At 40.1% G+C, this 16910-nt stretch overlaps 1 protein-coding gene and 1 pseudogene across 1 annotated transcript; both read left to right on the top strand.

The window, feature by feature from the left end:
- Positions 1-2586: 2586 nt before the first annotated feature.
- Positions 2587-3534, top strand: LOC106841825 (olfactory receptor 2F1-like). Its single transcript, XM_014858014.2, has one exon. The coding sequence runs from the start codon at positions 2587-2589 to the stop codon at positions 3532-3534; it is 948 nt and encodes a 315-aa protein (XP_014713500.1).
- A 416-nt stretch (positions 3535-3950) lies between these two features.
- LOC123287375 (olfactory receptor 2F1-like) lies at positions 3951-15793 on the top strand (annotated as a pseudogene).
- Positions 15794-16910: the final 1117 nt, after the last annotated feature.

The raw sequence follows: 16910 nt of genomic DNA, 5'->3' as shown, positions 1-16910 counted from the left end.
GCAAAGAATAAAGAATTTATTTTTCCCTTTAATACTAATGTAAAGCACAGATTATGTATATTCATTTATTGCAGATCTTTAACGCTGGGAGAAATCCTGTTCTTTACCTAAGTTGCTCATTCTACAGATTAAGAAACTATGGCTTGAAGAGGCAGAGATTTATGATGGTACCTAGATGGCTTATTGATACAGGTTGACACTGAGGTCTCCTCACTACCAATCTACATATACCTTAAATCACATGTACTTTCTCAAGAAGCAATTGCACTGGCTGTTTCTTTGCTTCTACTTCATTTTATCTGCATATCTGGGTGACTATTTACATAGTCTGGCTCTATGTCTCAAGTTATCAGACTTGATACTCCAGCTTCATCTGAAACCTCTGATAAGGTCGTGATGACTCACCCTCTCTATCCTCCTTCCAGGCTGTTCCTGGAAAGGGAGACCAGGCTGTATTCATCCCTATTATCCCAGCACCTGCCACTGGAGCAGGCACTACTCAGTGCTAAGTACATGTTCACTTAGTCAAACAAAATGGAATGAAATTCTCTAGTTATCCCAAAATCAGAGAGTGAGGCTATCTATTAACAAAAATAGTTTATTATCATCTAAACAGCATCAAAAATTTATTGGAAAAAATATCCTTGGTTTCTTCATCTGTAGAATGAAATTGATGGAATACATGATCTGTATGGTTCCTTTAATTTCTCACATTTTTTATTTTTATATAATAACAGGGTCCTTCTGGAGGGAATCTGGATCCGTGATCATCACTTTAAAGGTGAGGATTCTGGATGCTATTGCAGCCTCCAGATAGTAGTAGATCAGAGCTGAGTTACTTCCTCTGCTGATACAAGGGGTAGTGCCCAGCCACCAGCTACAGCACTGTGGCCCTCAGACCCATCTCTAACCCTGAGAACCTAAAGCCAGTTTCTATTCTTAGCAGTCTCTGCAGTGATCGCTTCTGGCCACCTCAGGGCCAGGGCTGAGTGGAAGGCAAGAGCTGCCTGCTCCACCCAGCTTCTCTGCTCTCTCCCTTCACCAATGAAAGCCCAGGCCGGCATTCCCAGCCAGAACATCTGACTTGAATGATGATTTCCAATTCTATTGTATTTGATTCTGTGGTTCTGCTCTGGTTTTCCGAACACTGATGAGTTATTGCATTTGTCCTTTGTTCGGCTGTCTCATTTGATTCTTGCAGATTTTACCAAGACCTAATTTTTTGTTTTTTTAAATTTGATTCTGAGACACTGTTGATTTTTTAAACACAGATTCCTAATGTTGAAAGGCAGAATTTCCTAGAAGTTGGTCGAAAGTGTAATGGCTCGTATACTCAATACATTTTTAATAAATGAGTTAATTAATTTACTAATTATTTTAACATAGCAAATACACCTTGAGATTACATTTCCATTAAGAAAAACTGTTGGCTTTTAAATCTATTTTTGTACAGGGCTGGTCGACGTGTTGGAAGGGAGATAACTCAGTACAATCCTAGCTGAGAAAGGAGAATTCACTCTCTCTGAGAAGATTCAGTAGATTCCAGTCACTTCATCCTCACTAGTAGCTTGTGAATATTGTTGGCTTACAAATGCTCTCATTACATTATTTTGTTAATTATTTGTTTAAATATCTGAAGATATGCCTACAACTTACTATATAAATTGCACATTACTGAGAAGTGGTAGTGGTATTTAATTAATTACAGCTGCAAATTTAATTAGCCAGCTAGTAACCCTGTTCTTCTCCTACATAGCACTTAGCACAAATATATTAATCAATTTTTTGTAATTATTAAAATGTCTCTGATAACCTTATAAGAACCAAGTAAGCAAGGCTCATAGTCTGTCTTTTTGGTTCACAGACAGATGTCTGATGTCTAGCACAGTCCCTGCACAAAGCAGGAGCTTAACTGACGTTGGTTTAAAGAATTGATGTGTCATCTGGATTGACTGGCACAATAATAATGAAATGAGAGGATTCCTTTCTAGGCACTGACCTAGACCAGATCAGAGAAGAAACATGAAGAAAAATTGAATCTAGTTTTTTGAGAGCAAGACTGAGGAACATGGGGTGCCCCTCTTGGTCTCTGTAGTCTGATTAGAATACTCTATCCATGCTCCCCCCACTGAAGAGTCTTTTCTTTACTCCATGGGCTCCACTGTTCTTCCTCTTTTCCCATTTTCCTACCTTCCTTCTGTAGTTTTTGGGGTTGTTTCTCTTTTATTTTCTTTTTTCTTTCTTTCTATCATTTTTTTCTCCCTTTTCTCCACCAATTTCTTTCCCTATCTTTCCTTCTGCATTGATAGCTTACCTTCTCTATAACTGTAACTGTGTTGAATCCTAGACATAGAAGGATGATCAAGGACTTTATCCTTGAGAATCTCACTGTGTAGTGTGAGAACCCAAATGTCTCTTTCTCCAGCATCTTCACTACATTCTCCCTAGGTAAGGAACCTGAGGAGAGGTATCCCAATTCCAGGCCCAGTGATAGCCCAGGGCTTAATCCCAAACTTCTAAACTAAGAGCATCACTTGCTCCTACCTGACTCTGTCTCTCCCTCTGACAGCCTGACCCACCTGCTCCATGAGGAAGGACAACCTGACCTGGGTGAGTGAGTTTGTCCTCATGGGGCTCTCCAGTGACAGGCAGATTCAGGCTCGACTCTTTGTCCTGTTTGGGGCAGCATATCTACTGACCCTGCTGGGTAACGGGCTCATTGTCCTCGTGATTGGGCTGGACAGGCAACTGCACCTGCCCATGTACTTCTTCCTCTGCAACCTAGCAGTGTTGGACATCTGCTACATCTCCAGTTGGGCCCCCCAGATGCTAGCACACTTCCTCCTGGAGAAGAAGACCATCTCCTTCACTCGATGTGCGACCCAGCTCTTATTCTCACTGGCTCTGGCAGGGACTGAGTTCTTGCTACTGGCAGCAATGGCCTATGACCGCTACGTGGCAGTCTGTGACCCACTGCGCTACGTGGTAGTGATGGGCCCAAGGCGCTGTGCGGCCCTGGCATTGGTCTCTTGGCTTGTGGGCCTAGCTAATTCTGCAGTGGAGACAGCGGTCACCATGCGCCTGCCCACCTGTGGGCACCACGTGCTGAACCATGTGTCCTGTGAGACACTGGCACTGGTCAGGTTGGCCTGCGTGGACATCACCCTCAACCAGGCGGTCATAATGGCCTCCAGTGTGGTGGTGCTGCTGCTGCCCTGCTTCCTGGTCTCCCTGTCCTACACTCACATTGTGGTCGCCATCCTGCGGATCCACTCCACCAGTGGACGCCTCAAAGCCTTTGGGACCTGTGCCTCCCACCTCACTGTGGTCTCCATGTCTTATGGGATGGCCCTGGTTACCTACATGCAGCCCAGCTCCAGGGCTTCAGCTGAGAAGGACAAGGTGGTGGTGCTCTTTTTTGCTGTGGTGACTCCCATGTTGAATCCACTTATCTACAGTCTGCGGAACAAGGAGATGAAGGCTGCTCTGAGTCGAGTTCTGATGAGAGGTCTCAGTCAACACTTTAATATGTGATTTTGTCACGAGAGATCCTCACTCTGCAGACAGCGGGCACTAGAGTGTGCCCTCCTGAGAAATGTCTCTTGGTACATGTGCATACATGTGTGTACATGTGCATCTGTGTGCAGCAATGTGTAAGGCAGCAGGTGGGACAATCTGTACTGCTATCCTTTGAGGTAATAGAGTAATGTGATTTTATCTCTGGACTCTGCTTTTGGTCCCTGACTTGTTCTTAAAAATGTGAAGCAATTTAGAGACGTATACACCTTACAGAAAATTAAATGAAAAAGAATGATATACCAGCATAAATGATTTTGAAAGGAGGATTAAACCAGAAATCAGGGCTGTGCATAAAACTTATACCAAGAAAGGCTACTTCCTTGCTAGGATCTCTGATTATATGTCTGAGATTTTGTGCATTCAGCGAGAAAATGGGGGTGGGCAAGCTGTAAGTTACAAAATTCACTGTGCCCATGGGATCAAACAGGCTTTAGGCCAGATGCAAAAGTCATCCATATGACTCAAACATGGTCCAGCCCAGCTCTAAAGGGTGGGGACTTCACACAAGGACTTGGAGCCAAAGTCATAGTAATGGTGCCCACAGTCCTGATAAGCAGGACTGGACCATGTGTGAGCCATGTGGACATCACTCTGCATGTTTCCCTCTCAGTCTTGTAACGGTGGCAAATGACTGGCCAAAACATCAAAAATTCAGGACCTCGAACACATGCCTTTCTGCACAATCAAGTCTACGGATATCTTTTTGTGAAAACTGAGGCTTGTATTCAGACCCCACGCAGGACTTGAAGATCATGCCACAACGATCAGAAATGAGCTGAGCTAATCAGCAAGGAAAGACTTCCATTGCCCCTGGTGATAACTTCTCTATGTTGTAAACACAATTAATGATTGAGCTCTAAACATCCTAAAATATAAATAAAAGCAGTGATAATTTTATCCAGAAAATTGTTTAAAATAACTTTTAAAAATCAGAATAAAGCATCTCCTACTTAAATATTACAAATCCCTGCTTTATCTTTACCATAAATAAACAACAAAAAAAAACATATATTGAGAACAATTCAAACTTAAAAGGAACCTGTCAAGAAAATGCCAAAAGGTTGAGGAGGAAGGAATGGAGTACCTTTTAAATTCATAGTAAAATTTAAAATTTTTTAAAAATTTTAAAAATATTTTCTCCTTTTTTGTTGAGGTAACATTGGTTTTATACATTGTATAAATTTCACATGTATGTCATTATATTTTGATTTTTGTGTAGATTAGACCATGTTCATCACTTAAAGACTCATTACCATCCTTCACCATACACAAGTGCCCTATCCCGGTTTTTGCCCTCCTCTCTCACCCCTTCCCCTCTGGTAGCCACCAATCTAATCTCTGTGTCTACGTATTGTTGTTGTTGTTTTTATTTTCTACTTATGAATAAAATCATGCAGTATCTGACTTTCTCTGTCTGACTTTTTTTGCTTAGCATAATACCTTCAAGTTCCATCCATGTTGTTGCAAATGGCAAGATTTCATCTGCTTTTTACAGCTGAGTAGTATTCCATCATGTATATACCACATTTTCTTTATCGACTCATCCACTGATGGGCACTTAGGTTGTTTCCAGGTCTCGACTATTGTGAACACTGCTGTGATGAACATAGGGGTGCAAATATCTTTACACATTCATATTTTTGTATTCTGTGGATTAATACCCAGAAGTAGAATAGCTGGATCATACGGTAGTTCTATTCCTAATTTTTCAAGGAATCTCCATACTGTTTTGAATAATGGCTGCACCAGTTTACATCTCACCAGCAGTGTATGAGCTTTCCCTTTTCTCCAAATCCTCTCCAACATTTGGTATTTCTTGTCTTGTTAATTATAGCCATTCTGATGGGTGTGAGGTGATATCTCATTGCAGTTTTGATTTGCATTTCCCTATTAGTGATGCTAAACATCTTTTCATGTGCCTGTTGGCCATCTGTACATCTTTGGAAAAATGTTCAGATCTTTTGTTAGCTTTTTGATTGAGTTCTTTGTTTTTGTGTTCTTGAGATTTATGAGTTATTTATGTATTTTGGATATTAACTCCTTGTCAGATATATGATTTGCAAATATGTTTCCCAATAGTTAAGTTGACTTTTGGTTTTGTTTATGGTTTCCTTTGCTGTGCAGAAGATTTTTAGTTTGATGTAGTCCCATTTGTTTATTTTTTATTTTGTTTCCCCTGCCTGATGCAACATGGTATTTGAAAAGAGACTGCTAAGACCAGTGTTGAAGAGCATACTGCCTGTGTTATTCTGTAGCAGTTTTATGGTTTCAGGTCTTATATTCAAGTCTTTAATCCATTTTGAGTTAATTTTTGTGTATAGCGTTAAAAACTGGTCTACATTCATTCTTTTGCATGTGACTGTCCAGTTTTCTTATCATCATTTATTGAAGAGACTTTCCATTCTCTATTGTATGTTCTTTGATCCTTTGTTGAAAATTAGCTGCTCGTAGACATGTGGGTTTATTTTTGGGCTCTCAGTTCTGTTCCACTGATCTGTATGTCTGTTTTTGTGCCAGCACCACGCTGTTTTGGTTACTATAGCTTTGCAGTATATTTTTAAATTGGGGAGTGTGATAACTTCAGCTTTGTTCTTTTTTTCTCAGAATTCCTTTGGCTATTTGGGGTCTTTTCTTGTTCCATATAAATTTTAGGATTCTTTGTTTTATTTTTTGAAAAATATTGTTGGGACTTTGATAAGGATTGCATTGAATCTGTAGATTGCTTTAGGAACTATGGACATCTTAATCATGTTAATTCTTTCAATCCATGGCCAGGGAATATCTTTCCATTTCTTTATGTCTTCTTTGATTTCTTTCAACAATACTTTATAGTTTTCAGTGTACAAGTCCTGCATTTCTTTGGTTAAATTTATTCCTAAGTATTTTACTCTGGATTGTATTCTAATTCTAAATGGGATTGTATTCTTAATTTCTCTTTCTGCTATTTTTTTGCTAGTGTATGGAAATATAACTGATTTTTGTACATTGATTTTGTATCCTGCAACTTTACCGTATTTGTTGATTTTTTCTAAAAGCTTTGGTGGATTCTTTAGGGTTTTCTACATATAAAATCATGTCATCTGCAAATAGTGAGAGTTTTGCTTCTTCCTTTCCAATTTGAATCCTTTTTCTTTCTCTTTTTTGCCTTATTTCTCTGGCTAGGGCCTCCAGTACTATGTTAAATAAGAATGGTGAAAGTGAGCATTCTTGTCTTGCTCCTGTTCTTAAAGGGATAACTTTCAATTTTTCACAGTTGAGTACGATATTAGCTGTGGGGTTGTCATATATGGCCTTTATTATGTTGAGGTGCTTTCCTTCTATACTTATTTTATTCAAGGATTTTATCATAAATGGATGCTAAATCTTGTCAAATGCTTTCTCTGCCTCTATTGAGAAGATCATGTTATTTTTATTCTTCATTTTGTTGATGTGGTGTATCATGTTGAATTGTGGATGTTGAACCATCCCTGCATCCCTGGAATAAATCCCACTTGATCATGGTGTATGATCTTTTTAATATATTGTTGTATTTGATTTGCTAGTATTTTGTTGAGGATTTTTTTCATCAGTGATATTGGCCTATAATTTTCATTTTTTGTGCTGTCCTTGTCTGGTTTTGGTATCACGGTAATGTTGGCTTCATAGAATAAGTTAGGAAACTTCCTCTCTTCTTCAAATTTTTGGAAGAGTTTGAGAAGGAAAAGCATTAAGTCTTCTTTGAACGTTTGGTAGAATTCACTGGGGAAGCCATCTGGTCCTGGGCTTTCGTCTTTTGGAAGTTTTTGATTACTTACTGGTGATTGGCCTATTCATATTCTCTATTTCTCCTAGATTCAGTTTCGAAGGCTTGTATGATTCTAAGAATTTATTAATTTCTTCTAGATTATCCAATTTTCTGTCATACAGCTTTTCGTGGTATTCTCATAATCCTTTGTATTTCTGAGGTGTCTGTTATAATTTCTCCTCTTTTGATTCTCATTTTATTTGAGCTTTCTCTTTTTTTCTTGGTGGGTCTAGCTAAAGGTTTGTCAATTTTGTTTATCTTTTCAACGAACCAGCTCTTAATTTCATTGATTTTTTTCTATTATGTTTTAGTCTCTATTTCATTTATTTCTGCTCTAACTTTTATTATTTCCTTCCTTCTACTGACTTTGGTCTTTGTTTGTTCTCCTTTCTCTAGTTTCTTCTGGTGCACTGTTAGATCGTTTATTTGAGATTTTTCTTGTTTGTTAAGGTAGGCCTGTATTGCTATAAACTTCCCTCTTATTACTACTTTTGTTATATCCCACAAATTTGGCATGTTGTATTTTCATTTTCACTTGTCTCTAGGTATTTTTTGATTTCTTCTTTGATTTCTTCATTGGCCCAATCATTGCTCAGTAGCACTTTGTTTATTCTCTACATTTTTGTGGCTTTTCCAGCATTCTTCTTGTCGTTGATTTCTAGTTTCACACCATTGTGGTCAGAAAAGATGCTTGGTATTATTTCAATCTTCTTAAATTTATTGAGACTTGTTTTGTGGCCTAATATGGCATCTATCCTGGACAATGTCCTACGTGGATTCGAAAAGAGTGTGTATTCTGCAGTTTTTGGATGGAATGTTCTATATATAGCTACTAAGTCCACCTTGTCTAATGTATCATTTAAGGCCAATGTTTCCTTATTGATCTTCTGTTTGCATGATCTATCCATTAATGCAAGTGGAATGTTAAAGTCCTTTACTATTATGTGTTGTTGTCTATTTCTCCTTTTATATCTGTTAATAATTGCTTTATATATGTAGGTGCACCTTTGTTGGCTGCATAGATATTTACAAGTGTTATGTCTTCTTGTTGCATTGTTCCCTTTATTATTGTGTAGTGCCTTTCTTTTTCTCTTGCCACACTTTTTGTTTTAAAGTCTATTTTGTCTGATATAAGTATTGCTACTCAGCTTTCTTTTCACTGCCATTTGCATGAAGTATCTGTTTCCATCCCTTTACTTTCAGTCTGTGAGTGTTTTTAGGTCTGACGTGTGTCTCTTGTATGCAGTATATATATGGGTCTTGTTTTTATCCAGTCAGCCACTTTATACCTTTTGATTGGAGCATTTAGTCCATTGACCTTGAAAGTATTGATAAGTATATACTTATCATCATTTTGTTACATTTTTCTGGATGTTTTAGTAGTTCTCTGTTCCTTTCTTCTTCTCTTGCAATTTCATGGCTTTCTTTAGTGTTATGTTTGGGTTCCTTTCTCTTAATTATTTGTGTATTTATAACAAATACATGGTTTGTGATTACCACAAGGTTCATATATAATAACCTATGTAAATAGCAATCTATGTTAAATTGATGGTCTCTTAAGTTTGACCTCTTACTAAAAGTCCTATCCTTTTTACTCCCACCTCCTACAATTTATGTTTTTCCATCATATTTAACCTCTTTTGTGTGTATCTGTATCCATTAACCTCTTTTCCTGGGGGTAGATAGTTTTAGTATCTTTTTCTATTGACCTTCATATTAGCTTCATAGATGGTTCATCTCCTACCTTTACTGTGTATTTGCCTTTACCAGTGATTTTTTTCTTTGATAATTTTCTTATTCCTATTTGTGGTCTTTTCTTTTCCACTTAAGTAAGTCTCTTTAACATTTCTTATAAGGCCAGTTTATTGGTGATAAACTCCTTTAGTTTTTGCTTGTCTGGAAAACTCTTTCTCTCTCCTTCCATTCCGAATGATAACCTTACCAAATAGAGTATTCTTGGTGGTAGGTTTTTTCCTTTCAGCACTTTGAATATGTCATATTGCTACCTTCTTGCCTGTAAGGTTTCTGCTGAGAAATCAGCTGATGGCCTTATGGGGTTGCCTTTGTATATTGCTTGTTGCCTTTCTCTTGCAGCTTTTAGGATTCTGTCTTTATTTTTAATTCTTGACATTTTAATTATAACGTGTCTTAACGTGGGCCTCTTTGGGGTCATTTTCTCTGGTGCTCTCTGTACTTCCTCTACCTGGGTCTGTTTATTTCCTTAGTTAAGAAAGTTTTCAGTTGTCATTTCTTCGAATAGGTTCTTTGCCTTTTTGTCTCTCTCTTCTCCTTTTGAGACATGTATAATACAGATGTTAGTATGCTTGATGTTGTCCCAGAGGTCCTTTAGACAGTCCTTGTTCTTTCTAATTCTTTTTTCTTTTTTCTGTTCAGCTGGGTGATTTTCTCCACCCTTTCATTCAGCTTATTGATCTATTCTTCGGTGTCATATACACTGCTGTTGATTCCCTCTAGTGAATTTGTCATTTCCATTATTGTATCCTTCAGTTCTGATTTGTTCTTTTTTATATTTCCCAATTCCTTGTTGAGGTTCTCACTGAATTCATCTATTCTTCCCTCAAGGTCAGTAAGCATACTTATGACCATTAGTTTGTACTCATTATCAGATAAAGTGTTTACCTTTGTTTTATTTAGTTATTTTGCTGAGGATTTATCCTGTTCCCTTGTTCAGAATATAACCCTTTATCTCTTCATTTTGCCTACTTCTCTGTGCTTGTATCTAAATATTAGGTAGATCAGCTACATGTCCCAGTCTTGGAGATGTGGCCTTATGTAAGAGATGCCTTCTGGTGCCCAGCAATGTGCCTCCCTCTCACCACTAGTTCCAAGAGTGTACCCTGTGTGGGCTACATGTGCCCTTCTGTTGTGGGAGAGTTGCTCTTGTTGTGGGTGCATGGGTAGGCTAGGCTGGCCCCTGGGCCGACTTGTAAAACTCAGCTGCATATAGCTGCTATGGTCACTTTAGTCACTTTATTGGACAAGGGAAACCCCAGCATGCCTGGATGCAAGTTCTAATAGCCCATACATGCTGCTGTTTTGTTATTAAGTGAGTCAGACTCCCAGTATGGCTGGTTGCTAGGCTTGGGCGCTCACAATTGCCTTAGGTCTTCACCCTGCAAGGCTGTTGTCGGCTCTCTCAGGAGCACAGCTAGGTGGGGCTGGCCCAAGGCATGGCAGCACAGAAACATTTCAGGTGTTAAAAGGTGGCCTAGATCCCCTGTGTGGCTGTTTGAGATGGCCAGTGGAACAAGACTGCTGTAGTCAACATGGCCCACCAACAACAGGCCCACACCCCACCAAAGCATTCCTACCCCACTCACACTCCCCACTCCGCATAGGCAGACCCACTCACCCTGTTGCAGAGGTCTTACACACTCTGCCTTTGTGGGCTCACAAGTTCCCTGGGGCTTGCTGGTAAGTGGGGAAAGTCCCCAGGGCAGAATGCCTGCCCTGGCTGAGCCAGACTAAATGGTGCACCAGTGGGTGGGGCAAACCTCTATGTTATCAGGCCAGAGGAAGAAATCCAATGACTTCTGCCAGTGTCTCAGTCGCTTGGGAGCTGGTCCTGGCCACTGCCTGCCTCTCTTAAATGCGCTCAGAGCTTACCAAGTGAATCTCTTTTACCAAGGGACTATGCACCTTTTTTTCTGTTGATATTGAGTTGGTTTCTGTTATGGGTAAATCTGTGCATAGGCCCCTTAAGAGCAGGCTTTTCTTTATCTTATGTTCCATAGCTTTTTGGGGCTTATTCCCCACTGGTTTTATTAGCCAGCAAAGTCAGGTATTATGGCACTCATTTCAGTTGTCCTTCTTTCAAAGGCTGCTTGTTGTGGCGTAGCTTTTCCACTCAGATACTCCACTCCTCCAAGAAAAGCTTCACGTCTTATGATTCCTCCTAGCTGTGAAGCACCATGGCTAGAATGTGAGTTTTTCCCCAGCAGAAGGATATTCAGCCTCTTCCACCTCTGTCAATATTGTCTCTTGTTGTGGGGGATTCTATTCATCCTGTTTCCAGTTGTCTCTCAGAGGTAATTATTCCACAGGTAGTTATAGATTTGTTGTGCCCATGGGAAGAGATGAGTTCAGAATCCTCCTACACCATCATCTTCCCAACAATCCAGTAAAAGTTTTTTTAAATTGAAGTAAAATTCACATAATATATGATTCAGGATTTTAACGATTCTAAATTGTACAATTCAGTGGCATTTAGTATATTCATGCTTTTGTGCAACCTCATGTTTAACTAGTTGCAAATATTTTCAGCACCCAAAAAGGACACCTCACACCATTTAAGCAGTCACTTCTCACTCCTCCCTCCTCCCAGTTCCTGACAACCACTACTCTGCTTTCTGTCTTTGTGGATTTGTCTGTTCTGGACAGACATGGTCTGGTCTTCATGTAAGTGAGATCATACAACATGTGACCTTTCATGTCTGGCTTCTTTCACTTAGCATGTTTTTGAGGTCTACACATGTTGTGGCATGAACAGTGCTACACCCCTTTTTTATAGCTGAATAATATTCCACTGTATAAAAATAACTACTTTTTTTGTAGATTCATCAGATGCAGGACATTTGGGTTGTTTCTACCTTTTGGCTATTGTGAATAGTGCTGCTATGAACATTCATGTATAAATTTTTGTATGAAAACTGGTTTCCAGTTATTTTTGCTATATTCTCTGTAGTGGAATTGCTGGATCATACAGTAATTCTGTGTGTAACTTTTTGAGGAATTGCCAAACTATTCTCCACAGCTGATCCATTTTAAATTCCCACCAGCAATGAACAAGGGTTCCAATTTCTCTACTCCCTCCCAACACTTATGTTCCATGTCTTTGATACAGTGATTCCAGTGAGTGTAAAGTAGTATCCCACTGTAGTTTTAATTTGCATGTCCCTAATGACTAATGATGTTGAGAATCCTTTTGTGGGCTTGTTGGTCACTTGTATATCCTCTCTGGAGAAATGTCCAGCAAAATCTTTTCTTCCTTCATTTTTTTACTGAAGACCTCCCTTCCCTCCCCTCCCTGGACCGTCAGCTTCCCTCACTCACTCCCTCAGTGCCTGCCCACCTCCTTCTCCCCCTAGTACCATCAGCACCTCCATCTGCCTCCTTCCTTCCCTGCTCCATTCTCCCACTGCTCCCACTCCATCGGAGGTGCTCAACCCCAACCCCCAGTCAAAACTTTTTAACTCTCATTTTTAGATCCTTCTCTAACTATCTATTTCTCTCACAAATCAACAAAATATCTTTCTTTTCTCTACTCTCTTTCAAAGTTTTCTCCCCCAACTAGTGCATCTATGTGTAGGCGTTTGCCTGCCCTTTGCCCAGTGTCTGCATTTGGTACAGCAGAGAAACCTCCGGAGTTCTTCCTCCTTAGTTCTTGAGGGAGAACAAATCTCAAGTACTTATAATTTAATATATTTCCTTTATCCTCATCACATACCTATGGAACATCTAGCTTTGAGCAGTGTGATATCCTGGTACACCTTCTAACAGAGCCTGGCTACGAAAGGATCAGCAAAATCATTGAATGAGCAAACTCCGTGTATAAGGCTTTTTGATAATACCAGTTAAAAGTTGGAGGGTGTCAACCAAAAGCAATGATGTTGGTTTTATACTCCTTGATATGTAATTCTTCTTCACTAAACTATGACATGGTTGGGACAATAATCTACTGAGATCTTCTAATCATAATAATAGAAAACATCTCTTATATGTAAAATAATGCTTATATTCTCTTCTCCTTGGCAAGAGTACATACAACTCGTTTATCCAGAGAAGACTTCAATTCATTAAGTTTAGGTTGGAAAAAGCCGTGAGGGTCCAAAATATTTTCCTACCCATTATTTGAGTTTTAGAATTTAGAAATGATTTTTGGCCCTTGTCTCTTTAGAGAGAGATTCCATGTTTTTGAGGACACTTACTCATCAGGAGGAAACAACTGTTGGTGCCTCAAGATAACTCTCTGAGTGGAGCCTTTCTTGATACCACAGAGTGGGCTCTGTGAAAACATCCATAAGCAGGTTCTACACTGAGCTCTTGGATGAGAGAACGAATTTTAAAGAAACCACGCCTCAATATGACATTCATTCATTCAGTCAGTCCACCGATTTTACATGCCAACCTCTGTTAGAATCTAGAAAGGGGAACACTAAAAAGAGAAAACACCCTCTACCCTTTGAGCAGTTAGTTTGTTAGAAGTCAGAAAAGAGAAGTGGACAAGCTGGACTTAGTGGAGGAGTTTTTCCAATTCTACCTCCTGGCTGCAGAGAAAGTTGAGAGTCCACATGTGTGGGCTCCATACTCTCACTAAACTATGGGGTGGATGTTTCTCTTTTAAGATAAAAAGGATAGAGGTCAGGTGATTTGGTAAACTAGACCTCCAGTCTGCTGGCCTGTCCAAACTACTCTTCAGTCTGTTTCCCTTTGTAACTTGGTGGCCATCCAGAGCCTCCATCCTGCCCTGCACGGCAGCATCCAAAACAGTACACCTTTCCTGACACGTTGTTTTTGGACCTGACCTCAGAAAGCTAAGGGAAAATGGACACCCAACACGTTGAAGGTAAAATATCGGGGAGAACTTTTTCACTGATTCACAGTGGAATTTGAGGCAAATCAATCAAAGTGTCTTGGTATCAACTTTTTTAAATGAAGAATGAGGTGTGAAGCCAAAAAGATCTTTTCTCCTCAAAGAGTCTTCCAGGTTTATCTCAAAACATATTCCTCTTCCCAAAGCCAAGTATTGAGTCTTCAAAAATAAGGTTAAAGTTTCCCTCTAAAACAATGATTCTCAAACTTAGCTTCACATTTTGATTATCTGGGAAACATTCAAAGTTACTAATATACTGATGTCCGGGTTTCTCCCACTTGACATTCTGATTTAATCGCACTGGGGTGTTGTCTGTGCTTAGGAGTTTTCAAACCAGGGGATTTTAATGTGCAGTCAATGTGGAAGGTGTTTCTCTGGTATCCACCATGGCTCCTGTGGGATGTTCATAAGTGAGCCCCAGTATCTAGAGTTTTTACTTTCCCTTCCAAGCATCCCCTAATGGACATCCAAATGGGCTTTTCTAGCCATTGGACCCTTCACCATGTCCCTGTGGTCTCTCCTTTTCTCACACTAACCAATAGTACTAAAGCCCAGCAAAGGAAACAGGGAGTTGTCACGAGGGCAAACATTTCTTTACTATGATGAGGATTTACATGTAACAAAGCTCCAAAGGTTTTAGAGGCTTTTCACTTACTGGGTTGATCTACGGGCGCCATCAGTTTCCAAATGTTGTCAGTGCAAGCAAGTGATGTGCGCATTCATCTTTTATTAATCACTTACTTTAACATTCAAATAAATGCCAGCATTTCACCAAGGATATACGATAATCTCAAGAAGTTGGGACATAATTATAGTTGATACAGTGTTCTACAATGACGCCTTGATCTTATCAGCCTGGTACTAAGCCTGATTAACCAATATGCTGAGAACTAAATGAACAATTTTGTCTCTGTCGCTAACCCAGCCTGGATTATGGGAGAAGCAGGAAGAACTGCTGGCTCCAGAGTGAGCAATACGGATAGGAGGGGATTCCAGAACACAAGTCCGACATCTTCAGAATCAGAGAACAATCCTCAAGACCAATGCTTTAATTTTTCTTTCTTGCACCCAACACAAATTTTTTATTGTGAAACATTTGCTAGGAATCTTTGTAAAAGAAAGAAAAATCTGAAAAGATCTAACATTTCAAGAAGTTCAGAGTCTAATGGAGAAAACCTACAGGTCACGGCAGTCCTACTTAAAGTCCTTTATTCAGTCCCAGACTGTGAATCTGATTCTGATTCTGGCCTCTCTAACCTGCCTCGTCCCGCTGGCAACCTGATCTACTTGCTCCCTGAGGAGGGATGCTACTTGGGTGAGCAAGTTTGTCCTATTGGGGCTCTCCAGGCAGGCCCTGTCTGGACTATGTCCTGTTTGGGGCTACCTATCTGCTGACCCTGCTGGGCAACAGGCTCATCGTCCTTCTCATTTGGCTGAATGTACGACTGCACCTGCCCATCTACTTCTTCCTCTGCAACTTCTCGTCCTGGGCATCTGCTGCACCTCAAGATGCTGGTGCATGTCTTCTTGGAGAAGAAGATCATCTCTCTCAACAGATGTGGGATCCAGCTCTTCTACTCCCTGACCCTTAGGGAGACCGAGTTCCTCTTTCTGGTAGCAATGGCCTATAGTGGTTATGTAGCCATCTGTGATTCCCCCTACTATGTGGCAGTGATGGGCCACTGGCTGTCTCTTGTTTTGTGGGAGTCGTTCATTCCACAGTAGAGACAGTGGTCACTGTGTGCCTGCCCACCTGAGGGTACCACATGCTGAGCCATGTGGACTGTGTGAATGTCACACACACCAGGTTCCCATGATGGGCTCACTATGTATAGTGGTGATGGTAGTTCCCAGAGCTGAATGCTGGGTGGGAACTGAGTTGTAGAAATAGAGAAATACACAAAAATTCAGAAGTGGAAAGAGGAGGCCTTGCTCTAAGGACCATGAAGCTTGCACTAAAGGATAAGGTATTTGTGCAACTGTGCGTGTGTGTGTGTGTGCGTATTTTGGAAAGAAGTACTTTTTGTTTTTGAAGGCATAGATAAATAAATGATTTAAGCTCTGGAATCTTCTTTGTAGCACTGGCTTTTTCCCAAGAAGATTCAAAAGCAGTTTCCACCAATCAGAAATGCTAAATATTTGCTGACCTACTGAACATCAGCATAATTTCCATAATCAATTTCATCATTGTCCTGTCAACTTCACCAAATTCAGTTTATCCATCAAACCCCACATTTAATGAACACCTCCTCTGTGCCCAGCCCTGACTCCCTTCATCACTGCAGTTACCATCGTAACTCCCTCCTTCTGAATGCTGAGAGCATCATGGGGACTGGAACACCATGTGGGTCTCAGAGAGAATATTAATCAATAAGAGATTCCTGTGAAACGCCACTATGTGCAATGCACTGAGCCAGGTGCTACAACAGACACAGCAAGTCTAACACAAGGTCCTTCCCCACAACCTGGGGATTCTTTGACAAGTTACAGATAAATAACAAAATCGAAATTGCAACATAATCAACTATGCAAAATGTACAATGAGGCAATATTTGGTTAATCACCAAATATGAGATAGAGATTAAAAGCTACATGGAATTCATGGAATTCCTCCAGAAAGGGGAGAAATCCAGCTGATTTTCAAAGCAATGAAAAGGAAAGAAAAAATTAAATTGGGCATCAGGAAATGGTAGAGTTTGAATAAATGCAGGAGGAGAGATAGGTCCATTCTTGATGAGAGGGAATGACATAAGCCAGGTGTGGAGGTAGAAAAAAGTAAGATCTGTCCAGACAAGAGTCAGCAAACCAGTTTGGATGGAGCAACGATTTCATCCTAAAGCGTCATGAGGAGGAAGTAAGGCTGGAAAGAGGGCGTGTGCTTAGCAGGACTTTGAAAACTAGGCCAAGGAATTTGCATTAGAGACAACGGCCAGA

The sequence above is a fragment of the Equus asinus genome, chromosome 1 (assembly GCF_041296235.1).
Source record: "Equus asinus isolate D_3611 breed Donkey chromosome 1, EquAss-T2T_v2, whole genome shotgun sequence".
Classification (NCBI taxonomy): domain Eukaryota; kingdom Metazoa; phylum Chordata; class Mammalia; order Perissodactyla; family Equidae; genus Equus; species Equus asinus.
This window is presented reverse-complemented; position numbering and strand designations above follow the sequence as displayed.

Bases quoted from the DNA above. Each gene is read 5' to 3' on its own strand.
- LOC106841825 (XM_014858014.2), top strand. From the start codon at position 2,587: ATGAGGAAGGACAACCTGACCTGGGTGAGTGAGTTTGTCCTCATGGGG.